Source organism: Pleuronectes platessa, chromosome 17 (assembly GCF_947347685.1).
Source record: "Pleuronectes platessa chromosome 17, fPlePla1.1, whole genome shotgun sequence".
NCBI classification, from domain to species: domain Eukaryota; kingdom Metazoa; phylum Chordata; class Actinopteri; order Pleuronectiformes; family Pleuronectidae; genus Pleuronectes; species Pleuronectes platessa.
In genome coordinates, this window is record NC_070642.1 from 17,918,061 (window position 1) to 17,932,638 (window position 14,578).

At 38.5% G+C, this 14,578-nt stretch overlaps 1 protein-coding gene across 1 annotated transcript in view; it reads right to left on the reverse strand.

The window, feature by feature from the left end:
* Positions 1-14,578, reverse strand: part of ppp2r5a (protein phosphatase 2, regulatory subunit B', alpha isoform) — a 30,803-nt gene that overhangs the window by 12,587 nt on the left and 3,638 nt on the right. The window contains exon 2 of the mRNA XM_053444646.1: positions 3,890-4,086. Within this exon, the coding sequence (XP_053300621.1) occupies positions 3,890-4,086 (197 nt within the window). The remainder of the gene's footprint in view (positions 1-3,889; positions 4,087-14,578) is intronic.

Below are 14,578 nucleotides of genomic sequence, written 5' to 3' on the forward strand. Positions count from 1 at the left end.
AAGGGGACTACACATTTCTGACAGATTACTTGAACAGAGTAACGTCAAAAACGTACTTCTACTGTTTATGTTATGATGCAAGACACGGTCACTGCTGCAGTGGAAAGTTTCCAGAGCTATGGTATCCAGGTTAAGTACAATATAAGCCCAGTTTAGGCTTTAATAAACCTTTAACTGCATTATTCTGATATTCCCACAATGCAACTCCTCCATTGTTTATCCCCTATGAATATCTCCTTTCGCTATTAATAATACTGGGATGTTATTTATATCTGAGCCCCCACAAAATTAGCATAGGTACGTTGAGCAGACTGTAGGGTCTGTCATACACAAGTTAAGGTTTTGTTTCCTTTAGATTGTATAAAGTGGTGATTATTGCTGATGTCAGGGAGCACACTCCTCAGGTAAGATTGTCTAACCTCTGAAACCACAGTCAAGGCTTTATGTCATCGGCAGATCATGCAGATGAGTGCAGGAGCAAATAACGAGGCCGATGAATAACCTTTGATTTGTATTACTGTGTTTTGATAGTTTGCAGTTTAATTTAACCATATAACCATTCCTCATGCTTTAAATTCCCTCCACTCAATTCACAGTATCGCAAAAATAACTACAGTTGGAGAAAAAAAAACACGAAACCATGTTGTGGGTGGATGACAAACATGGGAAGCATGTGAGAAATTTTCACTGAGGGGGAAAAAGGAAACAGTGATTTGTGTGCGTGAGTGTAAATGATGTAGGCGGATTCAAAAATGGGCCGTTCCTAAGTGACAGTGCTGTAAGTGAAACCAGCGTGGGCTCGATGATGACACAGGAGGCTGTAAATCTGTGTGGGGTCAGTTTGCCGCCAGTAACAACCAACACCTAGCAACGCACACGAGGCGAGAGGAAGTCTAGGAGGAGGGACGATAGAAAGAGATAAAGCCTGAGGAATACGATTGGCACAAAGGATGAAAAATATGGCATAAAAGGGGAATTGAAGCTTTGAGATTCTCTTTTTGGCCAACCCTGCTGTCTTTTTACAGCCATCACAGACTGAGGAGGAATTCAATCTAAATTGACCTAACCCTTACCCTGAAAGATGTGATTTTCTAGCATATATAGTGACACTAATTATAGAGTTGGCAAAACCTCCTCTGACATAGATAGGAAACCTGGCTGTTTATACCACAGTGATCAAAGCAGGCCTCGCAGCGGCAGAATAATGGGCCGTACTTTAAACACTCACCTCTTCATTATCATGTGATGCCAAGCATGGAGTGTCCACGAGAGCTATTATCAGTCCAGCCTTCTGAAAGTGCAGCTGCTGTTTGTCTAACCTCATTCAGGAGCCTGGACTTTCTCTGAGGCTCAAGCCATGTCGCTCCAGCATATAGACGACATAGATGAGTGAGATTATGAAGAAAGGGGCGATTGTACAAGTGGAGAAGCTGGGGTCATGCATTTAGACTACACTCAGTAACAAACCCGCTGATCTGCTGATTTAGTAGTCTGAGATTCAGTTTTGGGTCATTTATCAAATAAGAATTTCTGCCTCGTCATGAAAGAAAAAGTGTGAAAAACGTTTTTTTACTCAGTAGAAACAAACACACAATTTTACTTTGTAGTCTTGACTAGACTGAAAATCCACTACAGCACAAATCTGTTTCTGGTTATGAAGATTTACTAGAATAACTGCATTAGTGTGATTTCATTTTTATTTCTTTGTGGAGTGCTGACATGGAAGGATTTGCTCCAGTGTTTATTGCCTGTGTCTGCACATTGGAAAGATTATCATTCCATGTTGCAGACAGAGCACAACGTCCCATCAGCTTCCATTAATTATTTACCACAAGCTTCAATGTTTATCTTAAGGAAAAATCCACTCTGCTGCTCTCCAGACTTTAGCAATGATGAGCATTAAATCATGGTGAATCAGCATGTAGGTTAAAACTGGATAAAGAAAACCTGGTTTGAGATGGGGCTTTCATTTTGTGCTTCTTTTTGTTCAAGTGTACTATTTTTGATTGTCTTTTTTTATACTTTACGATCACACAAGGGAGAAAGATGGTATTTATTTACATTCTTGTGTCATTTGCTGCCAAAACTATTGAGAATAAAAATTACTCTATGTCTGAGTGGTAAGTTTGTTTGAATTAAGGGTGAGACTGGCACAGCAACCAGGTACAGTACTGCTGATACACACTGTGCTTTGAACACAGACGCTGCAACAGTTTAAACATTGACACCAAATGCTTTGTTAGTTGGCCATCAACGTCTTATTTACCTTCTCTATCCCTATGTAAACAGCGGTTCCGCCATGGCAGCCGTACCTGATGACAGCTTACACTGCCATAGTTGTGTTTTTCTGGACAAGATATTATATTACATCCAAGTACTGCTGCTGTTTATGAGTGTTAACTTTAATTGGAAATGACCCGTTTCTGAACTGCTGTAATTACATATACTTCACACAGAATACAACATGTAGTTCTGACACAAATTGATGCATTAAACTTGTATTTTAACTCCCTGACAGCTGCATAAAAGTGATGTTTGCACTAAATGTGACTGAATGGTGCTTATACATATACTATATATATAGAGATTAGGGCAAATCATACAAGAAAGCTGCTACATGTACATTTAATGAAAATTTAGGCTGCAAAATAATTAACTTTTTCTCTCCTTGTCTAAATTATACCAGGAGCCATTTAAACAACATGGGGGGGGGGGACCCTTAGAGTCTTAAAGACTGGTTTCTACAGATAAAGTCAAAATTTAAGTCATTTTAAAACCTTTGCCATACCAAATAGTAATCTAAGGACTCCTTGACTCATCCGTGGACGTACGTTCTCATTGTCTCCACTGTGATGATCTGCAGTGAGGAGTGAGTCGCTGCAGCAATGATTAATTTACTGACTGCTGGGCTGTAAATGTTACACGTGAGTCATTATTACGCTGTAGGAGGGAGCTAGGCTGCTCAGGGCACCTACTACACAAACACAAATCTATAATATGTTGGCCAATGATACTTCACACCGCAGGGTGTTGGTTTGTTAAATAGACAGTCGAGTGTTAAAGAATTCTGCAGCAGCAAACTGAGATACATGTAGTTTATCTTCAGATAAATAAGAATATATAACTCAATAATATATGTATATAAATCTAATCCAAGTTACTATTTGTCACATATACAATAGATCAGGGATGACAGCAAGAATTAAAAAGGAATGAATCCAATCGCTTTCATCACTTAGAGTAACATGTGTCGTAATGGAAACTATGACTGCCATAAACATTATCGTGCCACACTTGAGATTGTGACTATATATTGGATTTAATTATTAGTTTGGATCTAAATTGACATTTTAAGATTTAATGACACTCAAGCAATGTTCAAATTTTTTTGTAATTTTTTTTTACAGTTCATGTCCTTAAAAGGTTTACAGAAAAAGAGAAACTTTTCTGATGAAGCCTGCGCATAATAGATGTGTGGAGGGAATATCTATGACATTAAGTTTTAAATATGAACTGCAATATTAATGTTGCTGCAGAGGTTTGGAAAAAGCAGCGTGTTCAGGCTTTGTTGTGAAATAATCACAGGACGTCCTGTGTGACAGATACTAGCATTAGATAAGTGAAGGTGATCTAAGACTTAAACAATGTCAAACTTTGGGCTAAATCTCAAAATGAAGGAATTTGGTAATGAGTTTAAAACATTTAATGCAGTGAACCTAAAACCTGACGGAAGGCCCTGTCTAGGCACATGATCAGCCTCCATTTATTTTTTATCTTGGACAGTGATGTTACAGTGACACAGAGAGGAAACCTGTTTGCAGTTTAATACTTGCAAATGAAATGAAACTTAATTAACTGCTGCTGTGGTTGCTGTGTTTATTTTCCTCACCATATTAGTGATCTCTGGGTACGTGGACTCCACCAGCACGCCTCTGTTGGTGGAAACATAGTCCACAAGCTCGTTGAGTGTCGCCCTCTTTATCTCCTTGCTCTTCAGGTCCATCACAGAGTCGAAGAAGTCGAAGAGCATGCAACACTGCTGGAGTTTCTGGGTGAACAGTTCCTGCTGCTCTGTGGAGGGGGCATCTGGAATCATACAAAAGAAGAAAATAAATTTAAAACAGATATTATGGAAACAGATTACAGATAAGACAAGCAACAATAACCACTGGAAATGTAGCACTGGGAGTTGTGACTTGCTTGTGCAGAGTAACAATTTGAAATGAAAGGTACTGCATTTGCATGTGTCTGGATTTCTTTGGTATTTGACTTCCAGACCAATTCTCAAGGTCTAGGAGTACACATACATGGCAAAGCAACCTTTAAATATTACATATTTAGTCAAACTGCAGTACACCATACCATATACCAGTGTATTTTGCCACAACAGGCAGCCCAGTCATTCTCGGCTTTGATTGTAAAGCCTTTTATGGATTAGAGGGTGAGTGCGTTCAGGGTGTATTAGAGCTGTCAAACTTGACCCCAGATCAGCTATATACAGCATGTGGCTGCCATCCAGAAATCCAGTGACACACTGTACACTGATGTTCTGTTCCTACACAGCAGAGGCGCACTGCTGCATACACAGGACTCGCTCTGTAATAGTAGCAGCAAGACGTGGCTAATGTGAACCAATGTTCAGGTCTGATTTACAACACCTCAAGAACCAAACACCCCGGAGGTGGGGAGGTTACAAAAACACAGAAATCAATCGTAACACCAGTTGACATTGGACTACATTGGTGATCCTCATGAAAATGTATGTCTAAGCAGCACATTTTGGAGTGTAAATTATATAAAAGCTAATACAATGTAGCGGTTAATACACTGGTAACCAGTTGTAACTACTCTCTTCCATGTCCATCAGAACTAAGGACAATGCCCATTATGTGAAATTGTATTTACAAATGCCAAAGTCCCATTGTCTCAAATTATTGTAGGCAAGAATATTTCTACTCAAACTTTTGGTAGATTATGTTAGTTTTACCATCTGCTTTTTAATCAAAAAGGCAGATGGTATTAAAAGTGTTAATTGCAGCACAACAGTGTCTCTTATCCAGCAAAGATTTTTGGCTCTGTGAAATTGCAATGACCAAAAACAAATTAATTGATCTTGAAAATAATTACTTCTTGCAGTAATACAGCAACAACAAATTTGTGCACTCACTCTCCACTAGAGTGTGCAACAGCGAGAGGAGTGAGGGTGAGAAGTGTCATGATCAGTTTCTCATTGAGCAATATTATGTAACTGAACAGGCACTACCTCATGAAACAATGTGGCATCAGGACATCGCAGTCAGCGACAGCTAAAAAAATGTCACTAGCTGTGAAAGTACTCCAGTGGTGCTGACAGCTGACAAAGTACTTACGCAACTGAGCTGCACAGGTCAGACAACCGGCTGCTGCTCAGAGAGAATCTAATATCGGAGCTGACTTGTTAAAACAACACTTTTCCTTAATGGCAAATTTCCAAAGTATTGAGTCCCGAAGGATTTAATGATGAAAGGAGAGACTGAATAACAAAGTGAAAGAAGAAAGGAAAAGGGCAGGATGAGTGGTGTGGCAGATTTGTGCAGGGCTGTACAGTAAGTGTGACATTTTTGGGAAGACACGCAGGATTCAAAACTTCTATGTATTCTAGGCAGTGGAAGCCACATGCTTCACCTATATAGGCCAATATGAGCCTTTCACAGATATGCCAGTATCAATATTAATGTAAATGAATGTTATATAATGTATATTAATCAATATAAAAACTTAGAACAATGCAGAAATTCTACATTTTTTCATGTTTATATTCTTTAATGGAAAATATTGCTGAAGTTCTATATATTTTATTATACCTGTGTTTTGTTGCTACTGATAACAGTTTATTACTGCAAAATATAAAGCATCTATTCCCTTTGTTAGTCATAAGGGTTTGATAACATCTATAGGAATCACTGCCAAGTGTTTCTTTTTAATATATATCAGCATATGTACCGGAAATGTTGTACTCTGTCGGTAACAGTCCCCAGAAATCCAAATCGGTAGTGCTCCACTTAAGACGTACTGGTAGGCGTTTGTTTTCTTTGGCCCGAGCCCGTATAGCTATTGTGTTTCAAGTGTTTATGCTAAGCTAAACGTCTCCTTGCTGAAGCCTAATAAGTCTAAGCCCAACATGCAAAATCTTTTTAAAGGGTTATAAAGATATTTGCTCTAAAGTGTTCCTTTATAAAAAAGTAACATATTCCGAACCCATCTCTAAGTTCTTGTTAAAACCATTTAACTCCTTTATGGTGAATTGTCTTAATCCTCCAGACAGCGGTGAATGAAAGGCCTGTTAAATACACTCTGACAAGTAGATGCTTTTCCCAATGAGAAGCTATTTTTGAGATATAGATGCATTAGTGCATTTACTACTCCGGGTGAATAGAAAGGAAGGAAAATATTTCCATCAAGATGATTATGCTGTGTGTGCGAACAAAGAGTCGAAATAGGAGATCTGATAGTTATTCCAAATGAATCAAGCTGACAAAGATTCACATGGATTCAGGTTCAGAGAAAAATATGGTCCTGTAAATGTGAAGGAGAAAAAGAGTCCTTCACTCCAAAATGAGGACTTTCATCTCAGAATCACAATGAAGCCGACATTAGAAGGAAGATATGACATTTCCACGAATGACATATTCTGACTGCGGCGCCATACAAAGCTTCAGGAATCACTCGGACTATCATCTGGATACAACACATGTCATTTCATTACCACACATGGACATGAGTAAGAGAGTGGCACCGCTAAAAGGGGAAACTGATGAAACAACAAGATATATAATTATTCCTTTGAGCCGCACAATAACTTGTGTTGATGTTGATCTCTGCAGGTATTAAGAGTCGTACGGTTAAACGTTTCTCTTTTGGGTATAAATGTTACGACGGGGAGAGAATTACTGAAGCACTATGACCTGGGTTATAGTCGTTTGTCCCGATAATACCAACCTTTTGAATGACTTGCAGACGTCAAGCCCTCCACTGACACAGGAAGCCTTGTGTCTCACAAACACAGTAAATACGCATTGATCGTAACAAAGAGGGACAAAATTAATAGCAACAACTCCTCTCCTCTGTATTTAGCAACGACACCACTCAGCAACAGCTAGCTGTTACCGAATGCCGTCATGTAATCCAAGTAGTGCGAAAGCTCTTTGGTCATTTTTTGTTTTCCAGGATCCATTTAACGCTCGTCACATTTTCAGCCGAATGTAAATCAGTGAATACCACACTGGTTTGTCATTGTGAGACGAACGCCATGTTAGGATCAGTGAAGCACCTTGCTCGTGTTTGGAAGGATTGACACTGAACAATGTTGTTGTTATTACCGAATCCTTGTTCATGCGTTAACATTTAACTCTTCTCTCAATGAAATTACTCATAAGAAATTACAGATTTGAGGGATCTTCAGTCATGGTTGTACATTGAACTGCGAAGATTTGCCTGAACTAATCAGAGCAGTTTAAAACAAGGACTGTACATGATAAGATTTAATCTCAAAGCAGAGCAGCACCCACCAAGACTAACACCTTATTTCACAATGTAAAAGAGTGGGGGGGAGGGGAGAGAATGGATTGATAAAAAGTTATTGTTCTTCCTTGGCCTACCCCATCAGTCCACCTAGTTGGTTCAGTAGTTTCGGTATAAATACAGAAAGCAATGAAAACATAACCTGGTGGCAGAAGTAATGAATGTAAAAAGCCAGAGGCTTCAATACAGAGCAAGAATGATTTGATGAATTTGAAAATGAGGTGAATTATACACTATAGTCAGGTTCAATACCATTATTAAAACGGCAAGTTAGGGAGGACCGTGATACAAGGTGTAACAAGCAGCGTCGTAGCAGTTCTTTATTTTATTGAGTTTTGAATTCTATACAATGTTGTGCTGTAAAATGTATAATTATCTTTATAATTTGTGCATTACTTAATGGATAATACCACAAAAGGATTATATAAAGCTATATATCATACAAAAGTAGATTGAGTATCTCAGCTTTGATATGACCTATTTTTCTAGATCACAACTGGGAACCATTTTGTGTGCACAAACAGGAGGAGCCAACAGATCACAGTTTTGCAAGTAAGCTATGGTGAGAGGCGTTCAACAGGAAGTATTGTGCATTAAAGTACACATATTGCAGTAAGTGATGGACCAAAAGTGTCAAAATGTGAAATGTCCAAAGAGAAGTTATAAAAGCTATAAGCATGTTGTATCCTAGCACTTAAATGAATTCAAATAAAAAAAATTCTGTAAACTAATAGGAGTTTAGAAGAACATATTTTACTGGACATGATGTCGAGACTAAACCGGTCTAAATAAGGCCCGAGACAGAGTTCATTGCTCATGCCAGAGTAAAATCAAACCAAAGTATGAAAACATTTGCCTGAGGCACTCAAGTTCCAGGATCCATCAATTTGAAATTGATGATGTTTGACTTTTTGGGGCATTAGTCAAGCATGAAGATGAATCGATGCACACATGGAAGGTGGCACATTCAAAATCAAAATACACATTTGTCAACACATTGTTGTGTTCCCAACAGTGGACATGCTCCCCAACATAAAGTAACGATAATATCCGCATCATCATTGTTGAACAATGTTGATTGTGAACAGAATACAACACTGTATATGGGCATCCAAAGATCGCTGCAGTTATGCAACCATTTTTTCGTTTCAACATCCCAGGTTTTATTTTCCTAGTGACTGATGTGTTGTGCCCTGGATTAATTCTGTTTTGGTACAAAAACCGAAGGTGTCATTCATGCATCGTCTGATGGTTTTAATGAATACAAGAGTTGCAACAGTTGTGTGACCTCCATTTGCATTCTGATTAGCACTGCTCTGCAGCAACAGCACGGTCACTTTACATCTCTTTTCAGTCCAAAATGTGGATACAGAGAAATGCTTTGCTCGTAATCGTTTTTGCAAACTGTGAAAATGTGTGACTTTATTTTTACATAAGTCTTCCCCTCTTATACATCTGTTCAAATGTACAGTGTGCACATGGCACAATAACCACCAGGATAAAACACTGCTGGTTCTGACCTATACACCAGTTAAACATACAACAAACATATTTGTATCACACCTCAGAAATCTGAAGTGCTAATGCTTGCCCTTTTCCTGCCCGTCAACAATTCATAGAATTATAGCCAAGCAGAATGAGACCAAAACAAACTGAGGGAAGCCATGCAGGTCAGGTTACCTCTGAACAGAGACAGATTAGTCCTGAAGAGCAACAAGCATTTATGAGTCTAGTTAGACTTTCAGACACTCAGGTAATATTTACAAAGTGCTCATACAACCCGTCTTTTCATACATGAAAAGAAAAAATTTGCTGTAACAGAACGTCTGCTACTATGATAGAGTTAGCTATTAAATCTACATAATAAAAAACAAGCTTGGATGAGAATTAAGAAAGTGTAGATGCAGTAATTATCAAACGATTACAATTTTTTAATTGACGCACATACCTCAGAAAAAATTATTCTAAAATGATGTCTTGCTTTATGGATTTGTCCATGATCACAGTAAACTCTGCAACTCAACACTGATGTTTAAAGTTAAAGTAAAGACTGGGTTTTAGGTAACAGCTTCCCTGTTGTGCAAGAGAGATATTTGTGCTGTATGCAGCCTTACATCTTCTGACATCAGAAAATGAATGAATAATAATCTAGAATCATAGTTCAAGGACTTGAGTTGCCTCAACGGGCAGAGTATGACTGGTGAGTTGTAAAAAAACAGGAGTGGCAGCCTGCTGTAGGGCCAAACTTGTCCATTAATGCACGACATGAGTTGATAGGACATAGTGCAGCTAGTTAACTGTTTGGCTAACGTGGTACTACACAACTTTAATCTAATATGTCACAGAATTGACCAAGTTACTGCTTAACCCTAACCCTACACATTGAAAATATCAGAAGTAAAGAAGATATTAAGGTTAAGGTCAATTTAATGCACACATTATCAAATGAAATCTGAGCAAAAGTAGTATAGCGTTTAGGACAATTGAATCTCTTCCTATTGCAGTAGTCTGCAGGGTAGTAACTGTGGGAAATAACTAGTATGTGGGTCATACATGGTAAACTTGTCGACTGGCAATGGCAAAGGAGTCGTCGACATTTTGAGTGAGTTATTTGCATACATCGACCTAGGTTTTGAGAAGCGATGAATCGAGCAAATAATCAACAAATTAATCGACGACAAAAATCATCAGTCAGGACATGGGTCATATAACAGTATCCAATGTTCATTTAAAGATGGAAACCACAAGCCTGTGTCAGTCATCCACACATCTTTTCTCTGGGTGAGCAAAACATGAAAGAGAATAGACTCCTCGGAAAGAAATCAAACTCCTCAGGGGTCTGCTTCTATTTTAGACTTGATAGTGTTGAACTGTGAAGCAGGAATACAGCCCTTCACTGATATACTCCTCATGCTGATTTATTCACATTACCTCTGTGAGTTCCTGCGAAACTTGAGCATGAGTTACGTTGGCTGAGAGAGACAAATGTCAAATGATCTGGCCAAGAGGTCAGAACAGTGCATGGAGAAAGCGTGTAAAAAACTGTGTACGCCAGATGCCCGGTGTATTCCTATTTCTGTCTCAGCTAGCAGATTTCTACAGGTCGAGAACTTTGTTTCGGTCACCGGCTAGCCAATCTCAAATGGACCCGTAAGGGCACGGTCACACTATTCCTATTCACGCTGCCAGTGGCTACTGTTATATTTGCAGGCAAAGGAGAACAGCCACAGGGTCGGTGGAAGAAGAACAATTGACACTGGCTTTTTTTTTTTTCGTATGGGCTAAAATGGCAGTTAAACGTACAATATGCAACTATGGCCACTATAGGGTTTCTCAATCAAAACTATAACAAAAATCATAATGTGATGATGTCAGGGAGCAGCATGTGATCATGGAAGTTGTTGTCTTCACCTCTATTTCCAATGAAAATCTATTTGATGTTGGTTTAAAAAAAGGTAACCTGATTACACGTGTCCTTAAGCTATATGATATTGTGATGGCCATTGTTCACAGTTAATCTTTTAGAGAAAAGGTTTACGAAAACAATTGAAAAGGTAATAATGATTGTAATAAATGCCAAAGAATGTGCATTGCTTCCGACACAAGAAGCTTTAGAAAAATCACACAGAGGCCATTGTTGTCTGAGTCACTAATAAGCTGCCATTATAACGAGAAACGGAAGCAGTGAAAGGACAGGACACCTGCACGTCTGTGTTTTTGAGTGAAAACATGGTTGATATCTGAATTGTTGTGAGTGATCACTTCGAGACATTGGTGGAAGAGCTGCACACGCACAAAGACACAAAAAGTCAATGCAGTATTAAGGTCGAAACGTTCAGGATGCATGACGTTTTGCATGCACAACCAGTGTAAAGTAGAAATTAGTATGTAATGAATTTTACCCATACATATTTAACGTATAAAGGAGAAATTGAAATACTGTGGTACATATCTTTTTGATGATATCCTAGTATCAGCGGGTTAGTATGGCAGCACAGAATCACACAACCCACGTCTTCAGTACAAAAAGGTCAATGCAAATCCTGATCTGCCAGAGGCCACAGTTGTGACCCTGACCAAAAAAAGGCACACAAACACCATCACAAATTTATGTATTGATTTGCCATCTGTTGGCAACCAGGATGGAAACAGACTGTTTGGGAAGCACTTGTCAATCAATAGGTCAGAAGAGTGGACGTGTATTTCATGAACAGACAGTGAGGAGCCATGCTAAAGGATGCTGGCAAAAAAAAGGCTAAAACTCAGTTACTAAATATGAAATGTCAGGGACGATGTCCATCACAATTTCCACATTGACATCTTCACAATATTAATATAAATATAGTCTGACAAACAACTGAACCTAAGGTTTTTGCTTAAAATGCAGATGAAAAATGTCAATTAATTTCTGTCCATCAATTAATTTATTTCAACAGTATCAGGTACAAATAATTGCATAGGTAGTAAAAAGGCTAAAAGGCCAAAGACTCATCATGGATGAAACCAACAATCACTCTAGCTCTAGGGATGGATACATGGGGCTAGGGCCAAAAACCACAATACAGTAATAATATGTCATGTAAAGATGGTTGGCATTAGCGATTATCTTCTATATCCTTTTGTAAAAGTAGTTGGCAAAAAAAGAATGGTAACCTTCGTGTTTAACAGGTTTTAATATATATATATATATATATATTAAAACCTAATATAACACAGAGGCATTTTATATATATATATATTAAAACCTGTTAAACACGAAGGTTACCATTCTTTTTTTGCCAACTACTTTTACAAAAGGATATAGAAGATAATCGCTAATGCCAACCATCTTTACATGACATATTATTACTGTATTGTGGTTTTTGGCCATATATATATATATATATATATATATATATACACACACACACACAGTTGAAGCCAAGAGGGTGGTTTAAAGGGGAAGTCTAACACAGTGAAGTCGGTTACGAGGTCTTCCTAGTACTAGTAATATATTGTAAGTACCAATGTAAAGCAATTCTGATCAATGTCGTCAAGCTACACAACAGAGGCTGTCGACTCTTTTTTTATGTTAAAAAGATTGGGGATGTGGCCAATTATTTTGCTATTAAGGTTTGGTCAAATTTACTGGGCAATCAACTTTGTTTTTCACAAGTGCACATGCCTATAATCAGGGAAAACATCGGGCTGCGGGGCTCGGGTCAGGCTTGGTTAGTTTTCTTTGTTCTCAGATGGGTTCGGACTAATGAATGGTTCTACTGTGAGCATACCAGACCTCTGCAGCTTGCTCCTCATCTCTACTTGAGGCAAACAGCTTCAAGAAACATGAGCCCCTTCACGCGCAACACCCCAATCTCGAATTAAAGTGTGTGCTGTCAAGTTGTATAGTGGGTAATGTGGGTCTAAGGGTTTGAGAAAAGAAGAAGGAATAAAATTAAGATATCTCAGGTTCAACTGCATTGATTTTGAACATGACTCAAAACAATTTTATGGGCGATTAATGGCAAATCTGTGAAAAACACTTATCGTAGATATAATAAATCGAGGTTGTGAGACAGTAAGAATGAAGCAGCGGTACATCAGTAGATGGATAGATTGTCTTCAGTACAGCCAAAAGAGTAGGAAGAAAAGAGAGAAAGATAAACATCAGACCAGCTACTTTTGATTTTTGTGTCAAAAGAAGTCATGGGAATAAAAACGAATGCACTTAGTGACCAACACTGTGTCTGTACTTACTACCTCAGCTCAAAATATCACCACTGTGACAGAAATAAAGCACAAATGAAGCAGTCTGTATTTGGAAACTAAAACATTTCCCTGGCTTGCTCTCAAGGCTTCTGGCTGCCATGGCAACGGTGTGGGTCTCTGAGTGACTCATCTTTTCGGCGTCTATCACACAACAGGAGCTATAAGCGCTCCAACCTCTCCACTGCGGGAGGGAAAGAGCATCTTTGCAGCCTGCCATCTTTCAGAACCTGAAACACACCGGCTGTGGACAATATCCTTAATAATCACATTACTTGATGAACTAGAAACAGGACTGACAACTTGAAAATTGTAAGTCACTTAAATTGGGCCACGTAAACATGGGCTTGAACTTGGAAATCATTTTACACTAATGAAAAAGTGCTACAGGCTATTCACTCCTAGCATTAGTTTGCTTTAAGGCTAACATTAGCTGATACCACAACACCACCATTAATTTTAGCTTAATATTTACACCTTAAGATACACTGACAGCTATGTTTGGGCATGTAGCCTTGTAAAATGACTATCCATGTACAGACTTGTGTACTGCATCTGAATTATGAGTGTGCTACACAGATGACAGATGGTGGAATTAATGAATTTAAACTATCTTGAATGATAGCGGCTGCTCCTGCAAACATCCGCGACATAAGGTACAAATGTAAGCACGAATAGGAATGTACGGTTTTTATCCATAAATTATATATAAACAAGGATTGCAGGGGGTTGGAGCAAATCCCAGATGAGATTGGCAGAGAGTCAGCATTTCAATTTAGGGACAGTGGTGCAGTGATAAACACCGTCACCTCACAGCAAAAAGGTTCTTGGTTCTAATACTGCTTGTGCAGGTGCCTTTCTGTGTGGAGATTGCATGTTCTCTGCATGTCTGCGTGGGTTTTCTTTGGGTATATTCCAGCTTCCTCCCACAGTCCATCCATGCAGTCCCAGACTCAGTGAGGTTAATCAGAGACTCAAAATTTACTATTCATGACTTTTAAAATACACCACTTTATATCATGCACGAAAGGCACTAAAGCTGCCAAAATAAAAGGAAAGTTTGGCCTTTATCATGCCATGATAAATGAGATTCTACATTGATTTAAAAAGAGTCAAAAGTCCTACAATACACAAATGAGTGGACCTTTAATCTAATCTGTTTTGAAAAGTAAAGTACCTTAGAGTTATGTAGGGTTATAGATGGCTAAGCAGATAACTCACAATCCTAATAATAGACTCGCAATATTCAATACACAAAATCAATACATACAAC